The sequence below is a fragment of the Ursus americanus genome, chromosome 28, assembly GCF_024610735.1.
Source record: "Ursus americanus isolate L20-20 chromosome 28, mUrsAme1.1.p, whole genome shotgun sequence".
NCBI lineage: Eukaryota > Metazoa > Chordata > Mammalia > Carnivora > Ursidae > Ursus > Ursus americanus.
Window position 1 is genome coordinate 17733804 of NC_142154.1, and position 26189 is coordinate 17759992.

The 26189-nt window shown below is 42.8% G+C and overlaps 1 protein-coding gene across 1 annotated transcript in view; it reads right to left on the bottom strand.

Moving 5' to 3' along the window:
• Positions 1–479: 479 nt before the first annotated feature.
• Positions 480–26189, bottom strand: part of CERS3 (ceramide synthase 3) — a 73262-nt gene continuing 47552 nt past the window's right edge. Inside the window, exon 10 of the mRNA XM_045795436.2 lies at positions 480–1579. Coding sequence (XP_045651392.1) covers positions 1412–1579 — 168 coding nt within the window. The 3' untranslated portion in view covers positions 480–1411. The remainder of the gene's footprint in view (positions 1580–26189) is intronic.

Consider the following 26189-nt stretch of genomic DNA (forward strand, 5'->3'; position numbering starts at 1 on the left):
CTACTGACCTGCCAGCTTCCTATCCAAATCTGTCTTCCCAGAGAGGTCCGTAGCCCCAGGAGCCATGACTGACTAACAGTTGTCCTTGGACACTTCGCAGGGGTGTTTTCCAGTCTTTTGTTTTGTTCTGTTTTAGTCTTATGAGGTCCGATTGGGTTGGGTAGCAGAGGTGAAATAGGGTAGCATCCTCTTTCTGTTTCCAAGATTTCCCTTTGGTCAGGAGCTCGCATGCACATTGTGCCCCAAAGGTTCAGGCTTTCTGGGAACTAATGGCTCGGTGAGCAGCCTGCCCTGGGTCTGAGTCCCCCAGACAGGCCCCCAGATGGATCACAGTGCTGGCTGGGCAGCTCTCTGCTGGCCCAAAGGAGGGGCTCAGGGCAGCGGCAGGAAAGCTTCCCTCTTAGAGAGGAAGCAAGGGAGAGGCCAGCAAAAGACAAGAAGGAATGGGGCCCAGGCTCCCTTCCTTTGGGTGGGGGGTGGGAGGTGGGGGCGGAGAATTCAGGGGGAATTTGAGAGTCACCCTGAGGGAGCTAACAAACAAAGAGTTACCAAATAAAATGGAAACAGCCTTCTGGATATTTGCATTTCCGGGTATCTCCAGACACACTTAAAAGGAGTTTTTTAAGGTTGTGCCTTTTGTTCAGGCCCATTCAGTGCCAAGTTTAACCAGGTTTCTCTCTCCCAAACAGAGCTGGGATCATAGTGAGAAGAGGGTCAGGTCCCTGTCACACCACAGTGAACGGTATACACGGTCACTTCTATTATCTCATTTGATCCTTACTCCAACTCTGGGAGGTAGGCAAGGCAAATATTACTCCCGTTGGAGAGATGAAGCCCCAAGGCTTGGAAGGTTTAAAGAACTGCCCATGGCAGAGAGTGGCCAGTGAGCCCTGGAAGACTGGTCCCCTCGCTTGGTCCTTCTCTGCTGCTGCTATGTTGTCTCCTCAAACTCATTTGGGGGAGGGGGGAAATGAGCTGCTCTCTGTGGCTGAACACACCTGAAAAAGTGGGTTACCTTAGCACTTCTCACGCCATCCCGAGGGAGAGCGAGGTGGCAAGGTGAAACGGCCTACAACCAAGTGAGCTTCTGGAGAAACCACATGTCTTACATATATGAATGAACACAACTGGACTAAAATGGTTCTCTGGAGAAATCTTTGAAATCTTTGACCGGTCTGAGTCCTAACTGCAGTAAAATCCATAGGGATGCTATATTTAACGTTTTAACCCAAGTTAACAACATTTTGTTAAATACATCTTAGGAGGGGGGAAGGTGGTGGTTAAAAAGAGGGAAGGGCAGAATTGGGGGACCCTATGGCTCCTGTGGGCCACAGTTATGGAGGGGGAAGCAACTCTGGCTTCCAGCAGCCCTCATAGCACACTGTGCCCCGGGAGCTGTGTGGGCTTCAAGCTAATGGCCATGTTGGCCGTTGGGAATAAGGTCCCTGTTGGCCCCAAGGCCGTTCTTCAAACAGTCTGTCTCTTTGCCTTTGGTGATTTCTCCCTTCTCCTCCTCCTCTTCCTCTTCTTCTTCATACTCATCCTCATCCTCATCTTCACTCCTCACATCCTGGATGTTCTAGAGAAAGGAAAGAATGAGCTGTGAGTGACAACCTTCCAGAAAGAGTCTTGAGTGAATAAGAAAACCCAAATCCCAAACTCAGAAAGAAAACCCAATATTCAAAAACAAAACATTCACCAAGGTAGAACATATCATGGGTCACAAAATAAATCTTAACAAACTTAAAGAACTGAAATTATGCAAAGTATATTTCAGATCATAATGGAATTAATCTAGAAATCAATATTAAAAATAGGAAAATCTCAAAACAGTTGGAAATTAAACAACACACATTTGGCAATGGATCAAAAAGTAAGTCACAAGGGTTATTAGAAAATATTTTGTACTAAAATGAAAATACAGTTTATCAAAATTTGTCAAATGTAGCTAAAATAGTGCTTATAAGGAAATTGATAGCATTAAATGTTTATATTAGAAAAGAAGAAAAATCTCAAATAATTTGAGCTTCCACCTTATGGAACTAGAAAAAAGAAATGCAAAATAAACCCAAAGCAAGCAAAAGGAAGGAAAAAATAAAGAAATCAATGAAATTAAAACAGAAAAAAGATAGAGAAAAGCACTAAAACCAAAAGCTGGTTCTTTGAAAAGATCCATAAAATTGACAAATCACTAGCAAAATTGACAAAGGAAAAGAAAGAGAAAACACAACTTGCTAGAAAATAAAAAGGAGATTTGACTATGGATACTACAGATATTACAAAAATAACAGAATACAATGAACAATATTATGCATATATATTTGACAATTTAGATGAAATGGACCAATTCCTCAAAAACTAGACTACCAAAATTCACCCAAGGTGGCATAAGTAACCTAAATAGTCATATAACCATGAAAGAAATTAAATTAGCTAAGAATCTGGAAAAGAATATCATGAGGCCCAGAACTTTTTACTGGCAAATTCTGTGAAATATGTAAGAAGAAATAACACCAAAGTTCCACAACCTCTTCCACTGGATAGAAGAGGGATACTTCCCAGTTTCTTTTACGAGGCCAGAGTTACCCTGACACCAACATCAGAAAAAGACAATATAAGAAAAAAACAACTGCAGACCAATATCTCTGATGAGTATATACATAAAAAACCTCAACAAAATAGCCCAAATCAAAACCACCAATGTATAAAAATAATAATACATTACAATGAAGTGGGATTAGTCTCAGTAATGCAAGGCTGGTTCAACATTTAGAAATCAATGAATGTAATCCATCCTACCAATAATCTAAAGAAGGAAAGAATACATAATTATATCAGTTGATGCCAAAAAAAATCGTATGACAAAATTTTACATCCACTTATGATTTTTAAAACAATGCAACAAAGAAGAAACAGAAGCTAACATCATACCAACTGATGAATGAGTGAGGGTTTTCCCCTTAAGATCAGGAAAAAGCAAGAATATGTACTTTCACCACTGCTATACAACATTGTATTGGAAGTTCTAGTCAATGTAATAAGGCGAGAAAAAGAAATAGAAGTCATGCAGATTGGAAAGAAAGGAATAAAAGTATCCCTATTTGAAGATGACATGGTTATATGTAGAAAATCCCAAGGCATCTACTAAAAGCTCCTAGAATTCATAAGTGAGGTTAGCACAAAGTTGCAGGATACAAGGTCAACATACAAAATCACACACACACACACACACACACACACACACACACACACACACACATCTTGATTTCTAAACACTGATATAGTAGGCTAAAAAAGTGTCCTCAAAGATAGTAGGTTCTAATCCCTAAAACTTGTGAATGTTACTTGATTTAGTAAAGTTTTTGCAGATATGATTAAGCTAAGGATATTGAGAAGATTATCCTGCATAATCCAGGTATGCCCTAAGGCCACCCCAAGTGTCTTTTGTAAGATATGCAAGGGGAGATTCAACACAGAGGAGAGGCAATGTGAAGATGGAGGTAGAGACTGAAGTAATGTGGTTATGAGTAAGGAATGCCGGCAGGCACCAGAAGTTGGAAGAGGCAAAGAACAGACTCCCCTTACAGCCTCTGGAGGGAACACAACCCTGGCACATCTTGACTTCAGCTCAAATCTGATGATAGACTTCTGGCCTCCAGAATCATGAGAGAATAAATATGCTGTTTTAAGCCCCCAAGTTTGTGGTATTTTGTTACAGCAGCCACAGGAAACTAACATGATTAGCAATATCTGACAAAAACCGAAATTTAAATTTAATTTAATTTAATTGTAATATTTACAACAGTTTCAAAAAATAAAATACTTAGGTATAAATCTAACAAAGCACGTATAGGATCTGCATGAAAAACCTACAAAACTCTGATGAAAGATTTAAATAATTAGGGAGACATACCATGTTCATGGATTGGAAGGTTAAACATAATAAACATGTTAATTATTCCCAAATTGAGCTCCAGATTCCACACAATACCAATTAAAATCTCAGCAAGATTTCTTGTACGCAGAAACAAGCTGATTGTAAAATTTATATGGAAAAGCAAAGAAATTAGAATAGCTAAGTCAATTCTGAATAAGAAGAATAAAATTGGAGGACTCCAACTACCCAAGTTTAAAACTTACTATAAAGTTATAGTAATCAAAACTGGGTGGTATTAGCAAAGGGAGAGGCACAAAGATCAATAGAACAGAATAGGGAATCTAGAAATAAACCCACACAAATATGGCCAATTGAGTTTTGACAAAGGTGCAAAAGCAATTCAACGGAGAACAAATAGTGTTTTCAACAAATGGTGTTGGAACAGTTAGAAATCCATAGGCAAAAAAGTAAACTTTCACCTAAATGTCATACCTTATACAAAGCCAACTCAAAATGCATCATAGATCTAAATGTAAAATATAAGACTAAAACTTTTTGAAGAAAACCCATAACCTTGGGTTGGGTGAGGAGTTCCTAGATGTAGCAGAAAAAACAAACTCCACTTAAAAAAAAAAAACCCAAAAACTAATAAACTGTATTTCATTAAAATGTAACTTTTGTACTATAAAAGACACTATTTAGAGAATAAAAAGATAAGCTGCAAACTGGGGGATAATATTCGCCAACTCCATAGCTGACATGTCTGCATAATAAAGAATTGTCAAAACTCAACAATAAGAAAAAAACAAACCAATTGAAATTTGGGCAAAATATATAAAAATAAGCATTTCCTCAAAGAGAATATAGGATGTCAAATAAGCAGATGAAAAGATGGGCAATATTGTCAGCCATTAGGAAAATGCAAATTAAAGCCACAATGAGATACAACTATAAACCCATTAGAATAGCTAAAATTAAAAATATTGACAATATCAAGTGCTGACAAGGGCGCGGAATGACTAGAAGGGACTCTTACACCAGTGCTGATGGAAATGCGAAATGGTACAGATGGTTGGAAAATAGTTTGACAGTTGCTTATAAAATAAAACATACATTTACTGTATATGTCAGCAATCCCACTTCTGAGGATCTACCCTAGAGAAATGAATATTATGTTCACACAAAACAAATGTTTATAACATCCCTATTCATAACTGCCCAAAATTGGAAGCGACCCAAATGTTTTTCAATCAGTAAATGGATAAATGCCGGTACATCAGTACAATGAGATATTACCTACCAGTAAAAAAGAACAAAGTGTTGACATTTACAAGAAGCTGAAAGAATCTCAAAGGCCATTATGCTGAGTGAAAAAAAAAATTAGTTTCCAAAGGATACCTACCATATGACATTATCATATGTCATTTACATGCTCTTCTTGAAAAGACAACATATAGGGGATGGAAGAGGGATCCCGGGAATGAGGGCGGAGGAAGGAGTGGTGTGGGGTGATGCACTCATTCCGTATCCTGATTATGGTGATGCCTCCATAAATCTATACCTGGGTTAAACTTTGTAGAACTTCACACCAATGGAAAAAAGTCACTTTTACTGATGATGTGTAAAAATCAAACTTCAAAGTATTCCTTTTCAGAAAGCAAACAGTATGGTTGGTTTTCCCAGTGAACGTTTGTTAAGTCTTACTCACGTAGGACTTTTGGTTGTCAAGATATTTTTACTGTTGATAATTAGGATGTTTTGTATTTTTTCATGCAGGGACTCCTTCAAGGACAGTTCTAAATGAAGAGGTCTAGGTTCCTCCTCTTCCCTCCTGATGTTCTCAAAGGAATTCTGGGAGGAAAACTCCCAGAAGAATGCTATTTCCCCTGAGGAGGGGAGGTGAAATGGCTATGGATCAGGCTACATTGCAAAAGATAAAAGGTGGTATGGATTACTAGAACAATACTGAGTACTCAGATTCCGGGCAAGGCCACTGTCGCACAGGACCCCACACCCTTGAAAACAGTTTACAAATATCTCTGTTAAACCCAGACTAGAAAAGAAAAAAAAAACACGGAAGATGGGCACCGGTTCCTGACACCCCATCTTTCAAGATGGCAGCCAGAGACATAGGGGTTGCTTCTTCCTTCTGTGCCCTACAGACTAAACCTGACAACCTCCAGGTAAGTGTAAGCAAATACCTTCTCTGTGTACAATCTTCAGGCATACACGGCTTTTGAAAAACCCCAACGTACACACGTGCTGCTGCCTTCATCACAGAAACGTAACATCCTGGGCTCTTCTCTGTACCATTTGCTCTTTTCCACAGCACAGCGAGGGGCTCAACATAAACAAGGCTCATGGTAAACACTGAGGAGTAACCTTGGCGTCTCATCAGTTAAGAGGCAATGGAGAAAGGCAGATGGGGTCTTTCATGGAGCGGCCATGCTTGGCTGACGATTGCTTTCATGGGCCACGCCCCTTGAGTCTCCTTTTGCCTCCTCCAAAGATTTTTATTGGAAACAAGGGGAAATTTTGAGCCAGAACAAAATAACGAATTTCTCTCCAGAAAAAGAGACTAACATCTACTGGCCTGTTTCTCCAGGACCTAAGGAGCTGCTCAACGGAGACATAAACTGGTCCTCAAGGATGCCCCCACCAACTCAAGACACATCTCCAGCACCCTCCCCTCTAGGAAGGGGTCCTGGACCATATGGGGCCTTCCGGTAATTAATGTCATCTAACGGTCCCGAGGGTTGGGGAGCATTACTGACTTACGGTAAGCAGGGGCTAGGGATGTCCCACAACGCGCATGACATCCGGATGTCCTCCGAGACCTCGGTGTAAGTGAAACCCTGCTCACGATCATCCAAGCCCAGCCCCTAATGCCATTTTACATTCAAGCACAGTCATTCTTGCCCGGTGTTAACAGAGTCTCAATTTTCCAGGAATGCTGCTATGTATAGAATTCAAAGGAAGGTTATACTTTGTTTTGTTCAGAGCTTTGCAATTGCAGAAAGCCGTGTCACCGAGGACGGACAACTCTAATGGTGGCAGTCGAGTCCCCAGTACAACATGCCTGCGTCAGTCTGTGCTTAAGGCTGCCCCAGTCATGGCGAGTCTCCGCCTGAGCAAGCACAGCACCTGTCGACCTCGGGATGCCCTTGAGTGTCGTTTAGCACATATTACATGTGAAAGGCAGATTGCATCCGAAATGCCTTTCATTGTATTTCTTTTCTACTACAGTTGTGGCATTCTATTGCTTTTTTTTTTTAAGATTTATTTATTTATTTATTTGAGAGAGAGAGAGAGCACGAGCAGGGAGTAGGGACAGAGGCAGATGGAGAAGCAGACTCCCCGCTGAGCAGGGACCCTGATGTGGGACTCGATCCCAGGACCCTGGGACCAGGACCTGAGCCAAAGGCAGACGCTTAACTGACTGAGCCACCCAGGCGCCCCCATTCTATTGCTTTTTGAAATTATGATTATAGGTGAGTTATATTACCCAGGAATTTAATTTCAGGCCCTGAAAGGGGGGGCATGGGTCCAATAAGATTGAGAACCACGGTCCAGAAAGGATTTTCGGATAATAAGAGTTTGTTAGATGGATGTATAGGTGGGTACACATTATGCAAGCTCAAATAATGTAAATTGGAAATTGCATGGTATTCAAATATTGATAAAAGCTCATATTCAATTTTATCTTGTATATGTCATCTATAATAAAACCATAACAGCAAGGAAAACCTTAAAGGGATTTTTTTCCCCACTGCTTCTAAAAATCCTCTGTGCTCCAACTGTTCACCCCTCCCTCTCTCCCAACCCCTGGGGACCACTGATCTTTTTACTGTCCCATAGCTTTGTCTTCTCCCAAATGTCATACAGTTGGAATCATAGAGTACGTAGTGTCTTAAGATCAGCTTCTCTCACTCAGTTACATGCACTAACTTTCCTCTTTACGAGCTCATTTCTTTTTATTGCTAAAGAATATTCCATTGTCTGGAGGTAGCCCAGTTTATGGATATATTCGCCTACTGGGAGGACATCTTGGCTGCTTCCAAGTTTTGGCAGTTGTGGCCAAAGCTGCTGTGGACACTCACGCTATAAATGTCCACGTGCTGGGCGCTGGACTAAGCAGTTAGCATCAACGATAACATTCCCTCCTTGCAGTAACCCGAGGACTTTGGAGCCACTCTCTTTACTTGAAAAGAGAGAAAACAAGACTCGGAGCTCAGCCTTACAAGGCCACACAGCTCAGAAAGGCAGACAGGATGAGTGCCCTGCTCTGAGCTTAGAAACTGAGCCACAGTGCTGTACAGACCCCTGCTGGAGTCATTTGCACAAACACTTGAGACAGGGGACCCGGCAGGCAGACACTGGGTTCTGTCTGAGGTCAGTTGTCTGTGTAAGAAAGCCCCCTCTCCCCTCCTACTGAGCAGAGCATCAGCTCTCTCGTCACACCTCCTCACCCTGTTCTGACTCTGCTCTTGGTACCAGCAGGAGTGACTTTGAAGCATAAAATCTGGAATAATGAAAAGCATCCCTAATTAGTTATTTTTACTACGTGAGGCAAACACTGACATGTTCTATTCTGTTCTGTGTCAATTACAACAATGATGGTCGAAGCCTTGGAAACTGATTGCGGATGTGTTACTGTTCTGCCGCTCACAGTTTGAAAACTGCTGGCTTTGGGTACGCCAGAAAAATGAGGCTTTCCCACATAGCCAAAATCAGGCAAGTTTAAGATAGGAACTGTAATCCATGTTCCGAAAAGCGTCTTTTTGTAACTGCAAGTCTTTCCCAGTAATGACAACACTTCACAGAAATGAAAAACAAGTCAAGCTTGCTCTAGTGGAACAAGGAATTAACACTTGCTAAGGGTCAAGCCACGGTGTTTTCTGGAACACTACCTGTCTGCTTTGATGGAGTGCCAAGACTTTGCTTGCACAGCAGCAGAGTCCCTCTCTTGGAATCAACCACTTTCTTTCCCTGCATCGCCCTTCCCTTTCACTGTTCTCTGCACACCAACCCCGCTCCTTCCCCCACCTTTAGTTGTCACTGGGTTAGTAGAACTTGTCTCATGTAAATGTTGACCTAGAACCCTCCTACAAATCCTTAAAGGCCTGAGAAAATGCAGGCATAAAGAAGGATCCAGAGCCTTCTTTGAAGAGTGAATTGGATTTGGGCTTCAGCAGCTAACGGGCTGTAGCTACTTGGTTCGGTCCTCACACTTGTCCAAGCGTATGGCGGCTCACCGGCTCACCATGATCTGCCCAACCGGGCTTCCCCTCGGTGAGGATTTCAGCAGCTGCCATTACAGAGACCACATTAGTATTTGCTAACTTTAGATAATGTTCTTCTAGAATTAGCAAAGGTATCTAGTATGCAACTGAACTTCTTCCAGAGATGACCGGGGCCCTCTAGAACACGTTAACAACATTATTCATCCCACGACTGAATTAGATGAGTATAATTTTTGCTAAGTTTTTTAAGAGGCCCCTTCTCACCCAGCGACAGCCTCTGGTCACACAAAATGATGGTGGAAAGAGTGAAGAACAAGTTACTCATGTAGGAGAGACCTTGCTGCTAGCTGTAGAAGGGCTTTGTTGCCCCCACGCCACTAAAAGTCACCAGTATTGGCAGAGGTCATCTGCCTGGCACTCCAAGAGGGCAGAGAAGGTGTGTGGTTACAGGATGGGTTGAAATCACAGTCACTATGAAGGGAGACTGGCAGTCAGTCTGAAGGCGTCCCATACACTAGGAGAAATAGGGACACTGGGACCAAAACAGCGTTCTTCAATTAAAGTCATCCTGACATCAAAATACCCCTTTGGGGGCGCCTGGGTGGCTCAGTCGTTTAGCGTCTGCCTTCGGCTCAGGGCGTGATCCCAGCGTTCTGGGATCGAGCCCCGCATCGGGCTCCCTGCTCTGCTGGGAGCCTGCTTCTTCCTCTCTCACTCCCCCTGCTTGTGTTCCCTCTCTCCCTGGCTGTCTCTCTGTCAAATAAATAAATAAAATCTTAAAAAAAAAAATCCCCAAAACCCAAAATACCCCTTTGAAGGGCAGGTTCTAGGAGTGAGGGCACAGAGCTGAACTGACTCACGGTCAGAGACGCAAGCATCCGAGCACTGGAATACCCCAAAAGCAAGGGACGCGCTTCCAGCTTCTACTATTTCTCCTTTTCTTTGGGGAGCTCATGGAGAAAAAAAAGGCTCGAACCTGTAATACCACATGGTAATTGGCTTTGGTTGGTGTCCTGTCTCTTGCACGCAGAATACCAGGACCGTGACCACAGCCCCAGCTCGCTATCATCCCGAGTGCAAGTCAAAGTAGTACCTAGTCTCTTACGTTCTGTGGAGTTTGGATCCAAGCTGCTGAAAAAATGCCCTAAGATTGGCTGATTCACGATTCCCAATTTTTGTGACTGGTCTGTGTACAAAGAATGCTTCCTCTTGAATTTCAGAGCCAGACTCAAAAGTTGCTTTTGAAACTGCCCCAACTCACCAGTGTAAACTAGAATACAGATGACTCTTGATCAGCATGGGACTTGGGGGCACTGACCCCCTGCACAGTCGAAAATCCACCTGTAAGTTTTGACGCACCAAAAACTTAACAGCTAATAGTCTACTGTTGACTGGAAACATTATCAATAACATACACAGTTGACTAAACATATTTTATTTGTTCTATGTATTATATACTGTATTCTTACAATAAAGTAAGCTACAGAAAAGGAAATATTACTAAGAAAATCATAAGGAAGAGAAAACACATGTACACAATTGTGCTGTTCAAACCCATATTGTACAAAGGTCAACTGTATGTTCTATTTTCCACTGATGGCTTTTTTTCGTTTTACTTGCCGCCATCAATCTATTTAATTTCCTTAAGAAATAATTCATTTTGCTAGGGCGTATAGGCTTTTAAAAATGAGCTTCTACGGGAAGAAGCCAGTTTCAGGGCTAGGCAGATGCTAGAGAGTGTCTTGTCAAACATGGTCATTTTCCAGGTGAAATTAAAGCTGCAGGACTCCATCCACCACCCCCCCCCCAGCTGCAGGACACAGCTTAACGGTGACACAGCTCAGATCACCCTGCATAACTCTTGATAAAAATGCACGGTTTTCTTTCATAGTCTCTGTATTACCTAAAAATTAATTAAAAATGTACCAGACTCTGTGGTAATCATCAAATTGTGATGGATGTAGAAAATGATTTGATTTCATAAATGTAATTTGCTTTGGGGATTAAAACCATTAAAATTAGTGCATTCTCCAAATTGCTACATATTGCATCCTTTGGAAATGGCTTTAGATGCCATGGCTGGAAATGTAACAACTCGAATAAGGCAAAGATGCAAAGTGATTTTGAAAAAAAAAAAAAAGAAACCAGAACAAAAACCACGCACTAGGATTTAGGTAAGCAACGCTTAAGAAGTAACCTTGGCAAGTCCGAGGGTTACGTATACAGCCCAGGGGCGCCTAGGTGGCTCAGTCAGTTAAGCACGTGACTCTTGATTTCAGCTCAGGTCATGGTCTCAGGGTTGTGAGATCGGACTCCTTGCTGGGCATGGAGCCTGCTTAAGATTCTTTCTCCCTCCGCCCTTCCCGAGCCACTCAACCCCATTCTCACTCTCTAGGAATAAAAAAAAAAAAAAAAAAAAAGAAAGAAAAGTACATAGCCCAGAAAATGTGTATTAAAATTGAGATGTTAAAGTTTGTTTCAAATATTAGCATCCAACAAAGAACTTAACACTCCATTATACACACTCCATTAAGAAGGGAAAAAATCCAATGTGACAGAAAAGCAGGCAAAGAATACGAAGAGGTGATTAACAGAAAAGGCAATGTTACTGACTAATAAACTATACAAAATGCTCGATCTTAGCAACCAGGAAAGTGCAGACTAAAATGAGATACAATCTCACATTCATCAAACTGGTAAATATTGAATCTGGTAAAACCAAAAGTTGGTGAGGATGTGGGGAAGAGCGACTCTCATATGCTTGGTTTGAAGAATCGTTTGGCAGCATCCTGTAAACTTGACTTGGGAATCCTATGGAGAAACTCGTATATGTTCCCGAGGAGACAGATATGAGAATATTTATGGTAGAATTGGCTGTAAACAGGAGGATAAACAAAGTGTGGAATATCTGATTCATGGAACACTATCCAGGAGTTAAATGAATTGATCTACAGAGTTACGTATGTTGGTGTGAATGCGATGAATGAAGAAAGCAAGGTGCATGATTATATATACTAGAGGATAGCATTCATGCAAAGTTTAAAAATACAGAAGCGATACTCTACGTTTGTCGACTATACTGAAGCAGAGTAAATATATAAAAGCATGGATGGGGGCACCTGGGTGGCACAGCAGTTAAGCGTCTGCCTTTGGCTCAGGACGTGATGCCGGCGTTGTGGGATCGAGCCCCACATCAGGCTCCTCTGCTATGAGCCTGCGTCTTCCTCTCCCACTCCCCCTGCTTGTGTTCCCTCTCTCACTGGCTGTCTCTACCTCTGTCAAATAAATAAATAAAATCCTTAAAAAAAAAAAAAGCATGGATGGAAGAATGCAGCTTCAGTGGTTCTCATGGCAGAGGGAGAGAAGGAGAGAGGGGAATGGGTTGGGCTGGGATATACCAGAATATACCATCTTTCTTCCTAGTTTCTCTTAGGTGATTTCATCCAGCACATGGTAGGCACTTGTATCTATTTGACAAGAGAGTGAATGAATAAATCTAACTCCACAGCATTAAATCCCACCTAAATGCAAGTGACTCCCAAATTTTTATTGATTGATTTATGAGAGAAAGAGAGCACACATGCATGCACGAGTGGGCAGGGGGAGGGGCAGAAGGAGAGGGAGAGAGAGAATGCCAAGCAGACTCCATGCTGCATGAGGAGCTCAATGCAGGGCTTGATCCCATGACCCTGAGATCAGGACCTGAGCCAGAACCAAGATCTGGATGCTCAACTGACTGAGGAAGGTGTGTGCAAAGGGCAGGTGGTGAGAACTGGCTGCCTCTAGGACATGAATGGTTCTGTTGCTTAGATCCAACACTTACGAGGTTTAGAGGTGAGGAAAAGACCAGAGAGAAAGGGTCATTAAGTGAATGAGAATGAACCAAAAATGACTGGCACGACCAACACCACCTCGCCCGCTATGCCCTTCCCAACCCAAACTGCACATGACCACGAAGGAATGGAAAGTCGTAGTGTTCTAAATGTAATCATCTTCTCCCAGTTCCAACTGAACAATAAGCTACAATCTCTTTCTCTCAAGTCATCAGAACTTTCCAAATGCAGTTGCCTGAGTTCAAAAGGAAATGGCTGACAACCATTATCACTTGAGTAATTTTTAACTGCCGGTAATTACATCTGAAGAAATGCTACCCCTAGCTAATTACACAGAGGGTGACTTCTCAAGAAATAGTGTATTTGGCTCTTCCTGCATAACTTGACTTCCCTCTGTATAGAATGACATAGGCAGGTGAGAAAGCAAGGAATAATTTGGGAACACCACCAACCACAAAGTGGAATCAATCAAAAGAGAAAGAAGTTCATCTATTCATTCCAGGAATCTTAGCCTGGGCACTCTTGACATGGTGGGTCAGGCAATTCTTTGTGTGGGCATTGTTCTACCCATTAGGAGGGTGAAAGGTACATATCCTTAGTTTCTGTCTACTAGATACAGTTGTGACCATCAGAAATGTCTCCAGAGATTGCCAAATGTCCCTGGAGGCAAAATCACCCCAGTTGAGAACCACTAGTTCAAAAAAAGTATTTCTTGAGCCCCCATGCATTGTGCAAAGCATTGGGGACATAGTAGTTTCTGTCTCAGATAGCTTAGAGTCTACTGAGAGAACCAAACCCTAAGAGCTCAAACATATAATAGTAAATATATAACTACACATTTATAAGTGTTATGAAGTAGAGAATACCATGATGTGTAAATTGGGGAGCTCACTTAGATGGGGTGACGTCAGGAAGCTGTGCTAAGGAAAATGGAGCTCAAAAGTTGTAACCTGAGTTGGTTAAGTAGGGATGGTCAGGGAAGAGTGGGGTAAAGAACATTTCAAGAAGAAGAAACAGTATGTGCAAAGAGACTGGGGTGGGGGAAAGTTTTGGCATGCTTAGGGGTCAGAAAGGCCAATGCAGCTGAAGCATAGTAAGAAAGATGGAGCATGTCCTAAGATGAAGTCAGGGAGGAAGCATGGACCAGATTACCAGTCTCACAGGTCACGGTCAGAAGTTCTATTTTACTTCTAAGTCCAACCAGTCAGAAGTTCTATTTTACAGGTCATGGTCAGAAGTTCTATTTTACTTCCAAGTCCAGCCAGAAGCCATTGTGCAGCACTGTTTGAGATATGGGGAGCATACCAGTGACGCAAACAGACAAGGTGTCTATACTCAGAAAACTTCTGCTCCAATGGACGAGCTGGTTGATATATAACAGCATTCCCTGCTCCTGTGTGTAAGTGGTGGAGGGAATTCAGAGTGGCCATAAGTGAAGCCCCTGGAGGCCATGGTCATAGTGCAGGGGAGAAGTGGCAGGGGCACAGGTTGGAGGGGGAGCACTGGAGATGCAGAGGGAGTAGTGCATGAGAAAGAACGTGCCCAAAGCTCTCTGGGTTTGGAAGGGACTTTTAAGCTCACTGAATCTAGTTTCTATTGATGCTGATATGCCCGTTTGGATAACGCAAACAAAAGACACACACACTCCTGCCTGTACATCTCCAGTAACGACAGTAATTGTCCAAGAGCGGTCTGTGCACTTCCTGCAAACGTCTGTCAGTTTTTCAAACATTCAAAGACAGTTAAGTCCTCCCCAAGCTAAATATTCCCATTTCTTTCCACTGATCTTCATATGACAGATCATCAGAACCCTTTGCTATGCTGTGGATCTCAGAGAACATTCTCCCATCCATAGCCATCGGCCTGCATTGTACTGTGTGTGTAACACAACCAGCACCACTCAATTCATACACAACTTACTAATTTCATCTCCACCAAAAGGGGGGGGGTGCGTACAGTAAATTTAGTCAAACGCTGACATCTACACTCTTGGCTTTATTTTTTGTGTAACTTCTTCTTCTATTTTAAGATTCCAGAATCTATAGGTCTTTTTCAGTTAATCATGATTTGCTCGTGAATGAAGGTAAATATATCCGGCCCTGGTCTGTATTCCTAAAAACTGATTGCAAGGATTACCAAACAAAGCAAATGTTGACAACGAGGAAGACATAATAGTAATGCTAATAAGAGAAAAAGCTCATTGCGAGTAAAGGAATCATCAACCACGGCACTTCTGTACACCTCTGGGAAAGACATCTGCAGCTATGGTTTCAATAAAATTGCAGAGCTGTGTTTCTGAAATGCCTTAAGGAAACTCTGGGCTTGGGAATCTGTGGTTCCACAGTAATGTCAAAAGCCCAGGAGGTCATGAATGACTCATAATGTCCCACTGCTTTTTGAATGTCTCCACATCTAAATCCACAGTTGGCAGTGAAACAAAGGACAATATTATAAGCATTTTATGCTGTTTTGAAAGCAAACTTTTAGCTTTCCCTGTCTGAAAAGAAAAAGAAGTGCGGTCAAAGAGTTCAATTTTCTGAACTACTACCAAAATACATTCCTTTTCGTTATATTAGTTCTTATTATCCAGGATGACAAGGTCACAGGAAAAAAAAAAAAAAACAATTGAGTTCTTCCTCTTTTTTTTTTTTTCTCAAAGAAGTTGCATTAAATTTAAATTGGATTCTATCAAACCTAGCTACACACGGACATTTCCTGTTAGTTACCTGGATCTGAATTTTCTAGACCAGTGCTTCTTAAACTTTAATATGCATATAAATCACCTAGAGTTGATGAAAATACAGACTCTCATTCAGAAGGTCTCTGGTGGGACCCGAGATGCCGCATTTCTAATAAGCTCTAGGTGATGCCTGAACTGATAGTCAGGGACCACTGTGATTAGCAGGCTGTTTCTTAAACCACAGCCCCTCCCTAGATTGCCATTCTCAGTAAAAAGAAGTTGAAGCAGAGGGTCACCTAAGGGTCTTTCCAGTTTTAAAATTCCATGATTCCAACTAATTTTTATTTCATTAATATCTATATGTCATGAGTCCTTTCAGTCCAGACAGGCAATAGAAAATTACCAGTATGTCTCACTTCCTATAACAGATGGTTGTTTAAAAATAATTAGTAAATCATCTTATAAAATGAGTCATGCCTTTACTTCTCCAGAGAAATGTACTATTTAAGGAATCCTGGTTTTCTACAAAGGAAACAATCTCCAAGTGTTTGTTTCAACAGTCTGAATTTCCTTTTGTAAGGATTTTTTAGCATTAACACCTATGTGACATGAAAACCTACTGCTCTGGTTAAAATTTGCAAGATGGGGAGTACTCGTGGAGGACACGTCCACAAACACCACACATGTGGGAAAGAAGGCAGCTCTCTCTGCTTTTTAGAAAGCAGACCCAAGAAATGGAGAGCTATCCATGGATGCTTGTCCAATAGTGGAGAACACACACACACACACACACACACACACACACACACACACGCGTGGTCTTCTCTACTTTCCAGTGGCTCTCAACCTTAGAGGCAGATCAGAAACACTTACTCAGGGGAAGTAGTCTGTCAAAAAGTCCAATGTCTGCGCCCTGTCTCTAAATTCTGATTTAACTGATCTCAGTTCAGACCTGGCCACGAGCATCTTTCTTTAAAGGCTCCACAGGCCATTCTAGTCAGGTGAGTTGACATAGCTAATGTGTAACAAGTTGATAGAAATAAAATAAATAAACAAAAGTGGGAATAAATAAAAAGTGGGAATCCTGGAAGATCTTGTCGGTGTGAGTAGTACACCTCACTCTGTATTGGCCTTAAATGTGATCACGGTCCTCACTGGTGAGAATAAATATCAGGCAGAATCATAATGACGTTTTTCACGAGCTGGCTTATACAGAATACTCCTGAATTCCTTTTACCAGCCTTTTAGATAAAAGGTCCTCAGGAACCTTTAAGCACCTGTCACCAAATGTCATGCTTTCCCGTTCTTAAGTAAAAGGTTCAAATGATACGCTGATGAAGCAAAGTGAAGATTAATAAGAAAGAGAGTAACTTCCAACACAAATCACCACCATTGCCGGACAATCCTTGAATGGAGGGAATGTGCCTTGGCCCAGGTGAAAAAAACCTAGGGGTTTTAACCAATTTCAAACTCGGTATGAATTAGCAGCATAATGTGTCCACCAGCAACTCAAAACAAAACTAGGCTACATCAACAGAAGTAGAGTTTTCACAAAAAGAGACATCAGACCTGCTTTTGTATTAGCCAGACCACGTCTAGAAACTGCTGCTCATTTAAAGGAGAATCTGGGTAAAATGGAACGAGAGCGGTAGGTGAAAAGACTCAACAGTATATCTTGGGATGAGGTATGGTTGAAAGAGTTGGAGATGTTTAACCCCCAGAAGCAGAGCCAGTGAGGGGGGATGCGGTGAGGCGTATGGTTGGTATCTAAGGGTATTGTGCTGCTATATGCAGCTTCCATACTGAGACATCGTCAAGATTACTTGTGAGAATGTAGGAAGAAGCCTATTATTAAAAACATTTTAAGCACCTACGTTTGCAAATGATTTACTTAAGGACTTCTGGGTTTGAAGAGCAATGGTAACCTGCGTCCACATTTCTTCCTCACTCTCTGAAAACAAATACAGAATCAAATGTCGTCAGTGTTCCTGGGGAACAGAGAACACTGTTCGGATTACCTATAAGAAGAAGAGAATATATATACAAATTCTAATGAGCTACCACACCCCTCTAGCCTGTGGCTAGGCAAGTGGAGAGGGCAAGCTTGGAAAAATGAGCAGGGTGGATGTATTGACTTAGAAGCAGCACAGACAAAATCACCTCCGGAAAGAGCGAGGGAAAGCATAAATGCACAGGTTGGGACCTGGTCATTCTTAGTCCTTGCTAAAGAGAAGGAGCCCCAAGGTGTGTCAGACAGGAAGCACAGTGTGTTGGGAAGAATCGGGTATATAAAGAAGATGTGGTACTTGGAGATAAGCAACGAAGGGAAAGGAGAAAAGAGAAGAGAAGTCAGGATCTTGCAGAAGACAAAGAGAAACAAGATAATAGGTTGGCTACCATCCTCCCCCGCTCACAAACTGAAAACCTTTCTTGAGTGGAAAAGGAAGGGTAGTGGGTCCAGCCAGCCTGTTATAACCGAGTATAACATCAGGGACTCCATGAGAACAGATCACACATGAGAACATAGCCTACCGCCTGTCCCATATGCAGGGAAAGAGAAGTACGTTTGCAATTCCAGAACCAGGAGCTACAACATCCAATGTGGTAGCCACTCACCACACATAGCTTTTGAGCATTTGAAACGCAGTCAGCCCAAATTGAGATGTGCTGTAAGTGTAAAATCCACACTGGATTTCAAAGACTTAACATAAAAAACAGAATGAAAGAATCTCATTAGTGATTTTTGGTTTTGATTGCTGAATCATGATATTAACCTTAAATATGATTATAATCTCCTCCTGATTAAAATCCATACTGGGCAAAATATACAGCAGGCAAAATTGAAATGATAATATTTTGCTTCTATTGTGTTCAATATATTACTAAACTTAATTTCACCTGTTTCTTATGAGTTTTTAAATGACACTACTAGATAACTTAAAATTATATGTGTGGCTCACATTATACTTTTATTGGGCAGCATTGGCCTAGAGAGAAAGATCAGGAAAAAAGAAGGAACTACCCAACAGTTATACTTGTTTGAAAATGAAACAGGCTGTGTCAGGAAGCATATAAACTATTGCTATTTGGAAAATGAAATTCTGTGACAACTGCTTCTGGCCAGGATGGAGAAACAGGGATTAGATTAATTATCCCAGCATGTTAAACAACTAGAAAGCTGTATCAAAAAAAAAAAAAGCAATAGTTTTTAGACACTGTTCAATAAGCAGCTCAGGGTCGTGGCTCCTGAGAAAAGGAAAACCAAGGCGGGAGCCCTGCAACGGTCCCAGCACACCATCTACTCCTTCTAAGCTGAAGCACAGTGAAGAGCCCAAGAGTCCAGGGGTGCCACCGAGCTGAGGAAACAGAAGTTGGAGCTCCCCAAAGCGAAGCTGGTATTCATGGAACAGAATGCTGGGAAGAAGGGAGACCCACAGAAACAGAGCTCTAGAGATCGTCAGTGGAATCCGCTTCAGTCTTTGACTGAGTACTGACCTGTGCAGGTGAGTCAGGAAACTACCAAAGGCCAGGCAAAGAATCACCAGCAAAAGTTGGCAAAACAACCTTGCGAGCTCAGACTGTGGTGGCAGCTTGTTGTCTTCTCACCAGTCAGAGTGAAAAGAACTCAGTATATGGACACAAAGAAGAATGCTAAGAAGGACTTCACGTAATAGCCATCGACCAAAGGCTATTCTGGGCTCACCCTAGCAAAGCTTAAAAACAAGCCTTTGAAAGGATCAGACTTATTACAAGCATCTTGGTGGTGTACAAAAACAAAGTACACTCATTGTACTACACACACAAACAAAACACCCATGGTACCAAAACAACAAACAAACAAAAACTACTATTTAAAAGGAATACAACAAAATCCAGCAACCAACAATGTAAAATTCAAAATATCTGGCATCTAGTAGAAAATTACTAGGTTTGCGAAGAAGTTGGAAAATATGGCACACAACCAGGACAAAATTCGATGAATAGAAATAGACCCAAGATTATCGGAGATGATGGAATTAGCAAACAAAGGTGTTAAAATAGCTATTACAAATATGCTCCATATATTCAAGGAGGTAGAGAAAAACACATACATATTAAGAAAAATGGAGGATATTTTATAAAAGGCCAAAATATAATTTATAGAGATGGAAAATACAATATCTGAAATTTAAAAAATACACTAGATGGAATTAACTGCTGATTAGACACTGCAGAAGAAAAAATCAAAGATTGTGAAGACACAGCAATAGTAATTAATCAAAATGAAGCACAGAAGGGGGCATCTGGGTGGTTTAGTCGGTTAATCATCTGAGTCTTGATTTTGGCTCAGGTCATGATCTCAGGGTCATGAGAGCAAGCCCCATATCAGGCTCCATGCTCAGTGAGGAGTCTGCTTGAGATTCTCTCCCTCTCCTCATGCGGATGGGTGTTAGGCCCAGGATGAGGCAGGCAGAGACAGGAGGCCCTTAAGGATGGCAGCGCCAATCCCCCAGCCCTGGGAGGCTCGCAGGCATGTTCTTCTCTGGGCATCATCCTTGGTTGAAGGGAGCTGCCTCGCCCAGAGTTACGCCCCCTCACCAGAGGGCAGCCACATCCAGTGAGACGTTCAGGTCAGGGTACAGGGGTCCCAGCCCTTTGCCACAACTGGACATTCCTGCAGGGTCACCCAGCTCTTGGGCTTTCTGTAGGGTTGGCTGAAGACTTTGTTATAAATGCACCACAGTTAAAGTTCTCCCTCTGCCCTGTCCAGCTCCTTTCATCCCCTCAAAGGCGTGGACCGTTACGGCACCCCTGAAATCCTCCCGTGTGCATGCGGGCATGTACACACACACACACACTCACATGCTCACGCACTCACGCTGATAAGGGGCAGCAAGAAGAGTACAGAACATAGGCAGTTCGCTTTCCATCCCCTGCACTCCCTCCCTGAGCTTTGCCCTCGTCTGTTACTCTCTTCTTCTGGACAGCCAGGCCCTCCTAGAGCCCGGACTTTTGCACATTCTTCATACCATCTTGTACCCAGATAAGCAGGGCGAAGGAGATTTCTGGGGGTGCAGGTAGATTCAGAGGCTTCTACCAAATCATGGTATAAATAGTCACCCACTGCGGCTGCTAAGGATCAGCTCCGACCTTAGCCTGTGAGCCCAGAATGGCCGGGCCTCAGGGGAGTGCTCTAGAGATGGGGTCAGCAGTTGCCATCCGGCCACATGAGTGAGAACAGCCAATCCCATTCCCTTGAAAGACACGACCAAGGTTTCCAGAAATTCTAAAAACATTACAGAAGCGTGAATACAGGCCCAGGTTGCTTGGTGCAACACCGCGGCTGAGGTCTGACTGGGAGCCAGGGAAGAGTGCACGTGCCCAGTGCTGCTCTCTTTAGCATTTCCAGAGTCCATTATATGTGGCAGAAAATAGACCCCACTGAGAGCTCAGGCTTCCGCGGATGGCACACTTGCTACTCCCCAAACAGAACCCAGATAACGCCATCTACACAGGATGTCATTCAGACGCTAAAGCCCACATCCTAAATCAAAATCAAAGTGCTGCCAACGTTCATTTATTTAACCCATTATCTACAGATGGAATGAGTTTTCAGGAATAAGCTTTCTTTTATGTTACATAAAGCTCTCTTCTGAGACTTCTGCAGAGGGGGAGGGGAGGGGACCACCGGAAGGGTGTGGCCACAGACAATAGATCTCTCCCCTACACATGCTTTTACCAATCTCTCTGGCCCCAGCGCCCACTGATAACACTTTCACCTCCAGGTGTGAACGTGTAGCTTTATTAACGAGCCATGAACTGTGCTTGTCCCCTTGTCTAGGCTGATACAGAAACAGAAACTCAAGTTCCATATAAAAACTCTGTGTGTGTACATGTGTTAATGTGCTTGTGTGTGTGCCTGTCTCACTAATAAAATGGAGAGTATCTATCTGTTCCTTCCAGGAATATGTAAAATTCAATTCTACTTTTGTGAAATGTGAGGGTGGGGGGCAGCAGGAGACAGAGAGAGAGAATCTGAAGCAGACTCCGTGCCCAGCATGGAGCCCAACACAGGGCTTGATCTCATGACCCTGGTCATGACCTGAGCCGAAAGCAAGAGTCTGACACTTAACCGACAGAGTCACCCCGGTGCCCCAAGGATTTTGTGAAATGATTTTTAAACCCAAGTAGGAGAGATGTCAGAGCTTCTCTTATCTCTCTCTTTACTTGAATCTTCCCCCATCCCTCACCTCCTTTTCCACTTCAGCCAGATTTGACCAGTGGCTCAAGGAAACAGCAGGGTCAACATCTGGCACAGAGGAAAGAAAGGGCAGGATTTGAGTGCCCACTGCTACCCTCAAAGATGCTTCCACGGGACAACTCTCGTTTGAAGAGGTCTCTTCCTTTTACAATGGCTTCAGCTGACTTCCTGCCCATCCAATGACCTGCCTAGTCTGCTACCTCCGAAGATCTAGCATCTTCGAAACACGGTTAGGAAACACGTAAGACAAGAAATTTAGGAGTACGCACAAAGGGAGCTAATACGTGATAAAGTAGATATGGAAAATCATTTGTGTAATTGAAAATTCACAGGCGATTGCGGGGAAGTGAGATTTGTCACTTTTGAACCGAGACCCAGCCCCTGAAAGCTAGAGATAACAGTCCTCCCTCTGCTGCAGGCATCGAGGCGCCGCCTGTGCCTGTTTCCAAAGGAACGGAGGATGGATAGAGGAAAACTGAACGAAAATCTTGTTTGACTGATTTAAGGACACTGATATAATCTTTTTCCATCCTAGGCCCATGTGCCTGGAAGGAAGAGTGGAGAAGTCGGGCTATTTTCGTCAGTAGAAGGAAAGGTGTCACACCACCTGGTCGCGGGCACCCACTGTGACTATCCTAACAGAAAGAAGAAAAATTTGGAATAAGATAACAGAAGAATTTCCAAATAGCTTGGGAAAGGCTATCAAACAACCCAGTATATATTTTTAAAAAATGGCTGGATAATGTTATCCTGCTGTAGAAAAACAGATATCACTGAAAAGGTCACACGTGGATTCCGGTCTTGATTCGAGCCGCCCGAGGAAGCCCCTCTGTCCTGTGGAGCCTCCACTTCCCCATTTGGCAGGTGAGCCCCTCTTTCCATTTCTGACTTGCTTCCATCTCAAGACGTGAGTGTGAGGTCGGGTCTCCGTCTGCACATTTATCTAGGGGCCCTGGTTGTGCCTGAGGGTCTGTTATGAGGCCTCCGGGTCCAGGGCAAAGCAATGGGAATTCTGCTGGAGGCCGGGAGCTGGGAAGAGGCCAGTTTGCTCCCGGGCCTCTCACTCATGATACGTTTTCCTTCTGTTATTATCTTAGAGCCACGCAGATGGCTGCCGCTTCTATTTTGACTTCTTTAAACAACTCCACACCTTCAAGTTTATAAAAACTCAGATTTATGATTGTTTTAAGCCACAAAATCTCCTAATGGGGACAGCCCTAGGGAGATTTTCTAAAGAGTGCCCTCTCCAAAGACCAGCGATTCACGATTACTGGCAAGGTAATGGTGACAAAGGGGACTGAGCAGAGTCGTGATAAGATTATGAAATTTGTAGTGAAAGAACACAGAAAAGCACATGCTGTGTGATTCCAATTATATAAGGTTTAAGAAAGTCGAGGGGAATCTGGGTGGCGCGGTCTGTTAAGCGTTCAGCTCAGGTCATGCTCTCAGGGTCATGAGATCGAGCCCCATGTTGGGCTCCATGTTCAGTGTGGAGTCTGCTTAAGACTCTCTCTCCCTTTCTCTCTGCCCCTCCAACTGCCCCCCACCCCCGCTTTCTCTCTCTCTCACTAAAATCAATCAATCAAGTTTTTTTTTTTTTTTTAAGAAAATTGAAACTAATCTATGGGGACAGAAACAAGAACAGTGGTTGCCAATGTGGGAATGGGTGATGATCAGAAGTAGGCACTAAGAACTTTATAGGGTCACAGAACTAATGGTTGCATGGTCTATACATTTATTAAAACTCACTGAACGGGAAACAAAAAGATGAAGTGTGTGAGAGCTGAGCCTACGTCACACTAAACACACGCATGGAGAAACACGGATATAAACACACACATTAAATACGTATCCCTCGTGTTGGAGGTCATGTGTTCACAGACACAGGGCTACTGGGGAGGCAGAAGAGCACGGCATTAGCAGCATAAGCTGTGAAGTCCCGGGCTTCCCAGGCGTGAAGCCCGCTCCTGTGTGACCCTGGGGAAGCCATGTACCTTCTTCACGCACCCCCTCTCTTCCCCTAGAAAGCAGCACAGCTTCACGTACAAGTGAGCAGTACATTACAGTCCGGTAGGAAGGACTTGACGAGGGGGCCATGCCGTCCTGGTGGATACTGAGTGGTGTCTCCCAGTTCTGAAAGTCTATTTTGTGCCTCGGCTGAATGTACAAGTGGAAGAATATTCAAATCTAGAATTCTTTCAGCCAAGCAACTTTGCACAGTTACTTTTGACAAGTTTATAAACTCCACTGTTGTTTCTTTAATAGATTGTTAAAGCAGTTAACCTATATAAGTATGCAGAAATATGGAAATGTAAATTGATAGCATTTTTTAAAAGATTTTATTTATTTATTTGAGAGAGAGAGAGAGTGTGTGTGTAGGGGTGTGTGTGCGTGCACACACGCTCGCGCATGCCCAAATAAGTTGGGGGGAGAAGTGGGGGGAGGGGGAGGGAGAGACAAGCAGACTCCCCCGCTGAGAGAGAGCCCTACACGGAGCTCCATCTCATGACCCTGAGATCATGACCTGAGCTGAAACCAAGAGTCATACACTTAACTGACTGAGCCACCCAGGTGCCCCAAACTGATAGCATTTTTATAATACTCTATTTTAACTGCCATCCTTTGTGATATTTTTATCTCTTGTTCAGCAAAGGGCAGTTTTTAGATCCATTATTAACTATTAACGAAAGAGACCTGGAGGCTTGCTGGATGTTACAGATTTTGTATTTCTTCCCTAACACACTGATATCTGAGAGAGTGTGTCAAAAAGATCATCAGAATGTGAGTCACGAAGGTGAACTGGCCGAAGACAGCTTAGCAAATGGTCATGGGCGCTCTTAGGTGGACGCCTCACTCAGCTGCAGCATTCTCTAAGTGGAAGGGAGGGAGGGCTTGTCTACAGCCAACTGCCAGGTGACTTGGAAGTCACAGCCTCTCTGTGACTTGCCACAAAAAACCTGAGTTAATAGGAATAATGGTAATGGTAACGGCAGCCAACCTTCTCATGTACTTGCTACATGCCAGGCACTGTTCTGAGGGCTTTATCCTATAAGGCAGGTGTTAATATCATCGTCCCCATTTTACAGGTGGAGAAACTGAGGCAGTAAATGGAAGTAATATGCCTCAGATCACACAGCCAGCAAACGGGAAGGCCTGTACTCTTAGCTATTCCAGACTTGCTTTACTAGGAAGTAAAAACCTAAAAAAAAAAAAAAAACCAAAAGACTAAAACTAAACTAAACTAAAAAAATAATTCCAAAACGTTTTCTTATGTTTTTTAGAAAGTTCAGAAACAAATTAAAGAATTTGCACTGTGTTTCATTCTACTATCTTGATGACTCAAGTTGCTTATGGACTCTTTCTTACTCTGTGCCAGTTTTTTCCATTAATTTTCTGGTTATTTCAGATCAACAGTTAGAAAAGGCGAAGTATTACAAGTGAGGAGACTCATGTTCGAGTCTTGTCTTTGTCACAAACTTACTGTGAGAATTTGGTCGAGGCCTCAGATTTCTTCTCCTTATGAGAAGGTCCTTTCTTTAAAAGAGTTCAGCGTGTGTCAAGTGTCATCTGTGAACTTGAGAGACACTGTGTGTCAGGAGCAGATGGCGGGGCAGGCGGCCAGGGGCTAGTTGCTCCGTCCTGGCTGGAGGCTGTCATGGCTGCACGCTCAGCCCCGCCCTCCGTGTCTTGGCTGCGCCCCAGCCCAAGATGTCAAAGAGACATGCTTGAGTTGGCCGGCACCCAGTGTGATATTTAGGAAGAAGAAAATAAAAGTGTAGGGATGACCACATTCTCTTAAGTAATATTAAACAAGAGCGTGCCACCCTCCTAATTTCCTCTGAAAGTACTTCTCATGTTTGCAAAGAGAATGACAAGACAAATATCTCGGCCCATCATTCTCCCTGATGTGATGTGTGGGCTGGGAGTTCCTCACAAAATCCCCCATTTTATAGGAACCAGCTCAGTTTCAGTGCCAAGTCTGGTTCTCAAGCAGCCCGATGCCTGCTAACCATGGTCTGTATATGTGAGAGTCCTGAAATCATAATGATATTGTTCCTTTAAGGTATTAGACAGCAGAAGCAAATGGGAGAATGTCCTCATCCGCCATATGCATGCAGTGACCCCACTGTTTACGGAAAATAAGGTGTGGATATTTCCACAAGCGCTATTTTTAAGATGTATAGTCACTTTTGTCTTTCCAGTCTACCATGCAAATCCGTGGAGACCAGAAAAAAGATTAATAAATAATTTTATAACTTTCCACTCCAGTGTGATTTGTTTCCCTGAATTATGTATTCGTTTGCATATTCAAAAC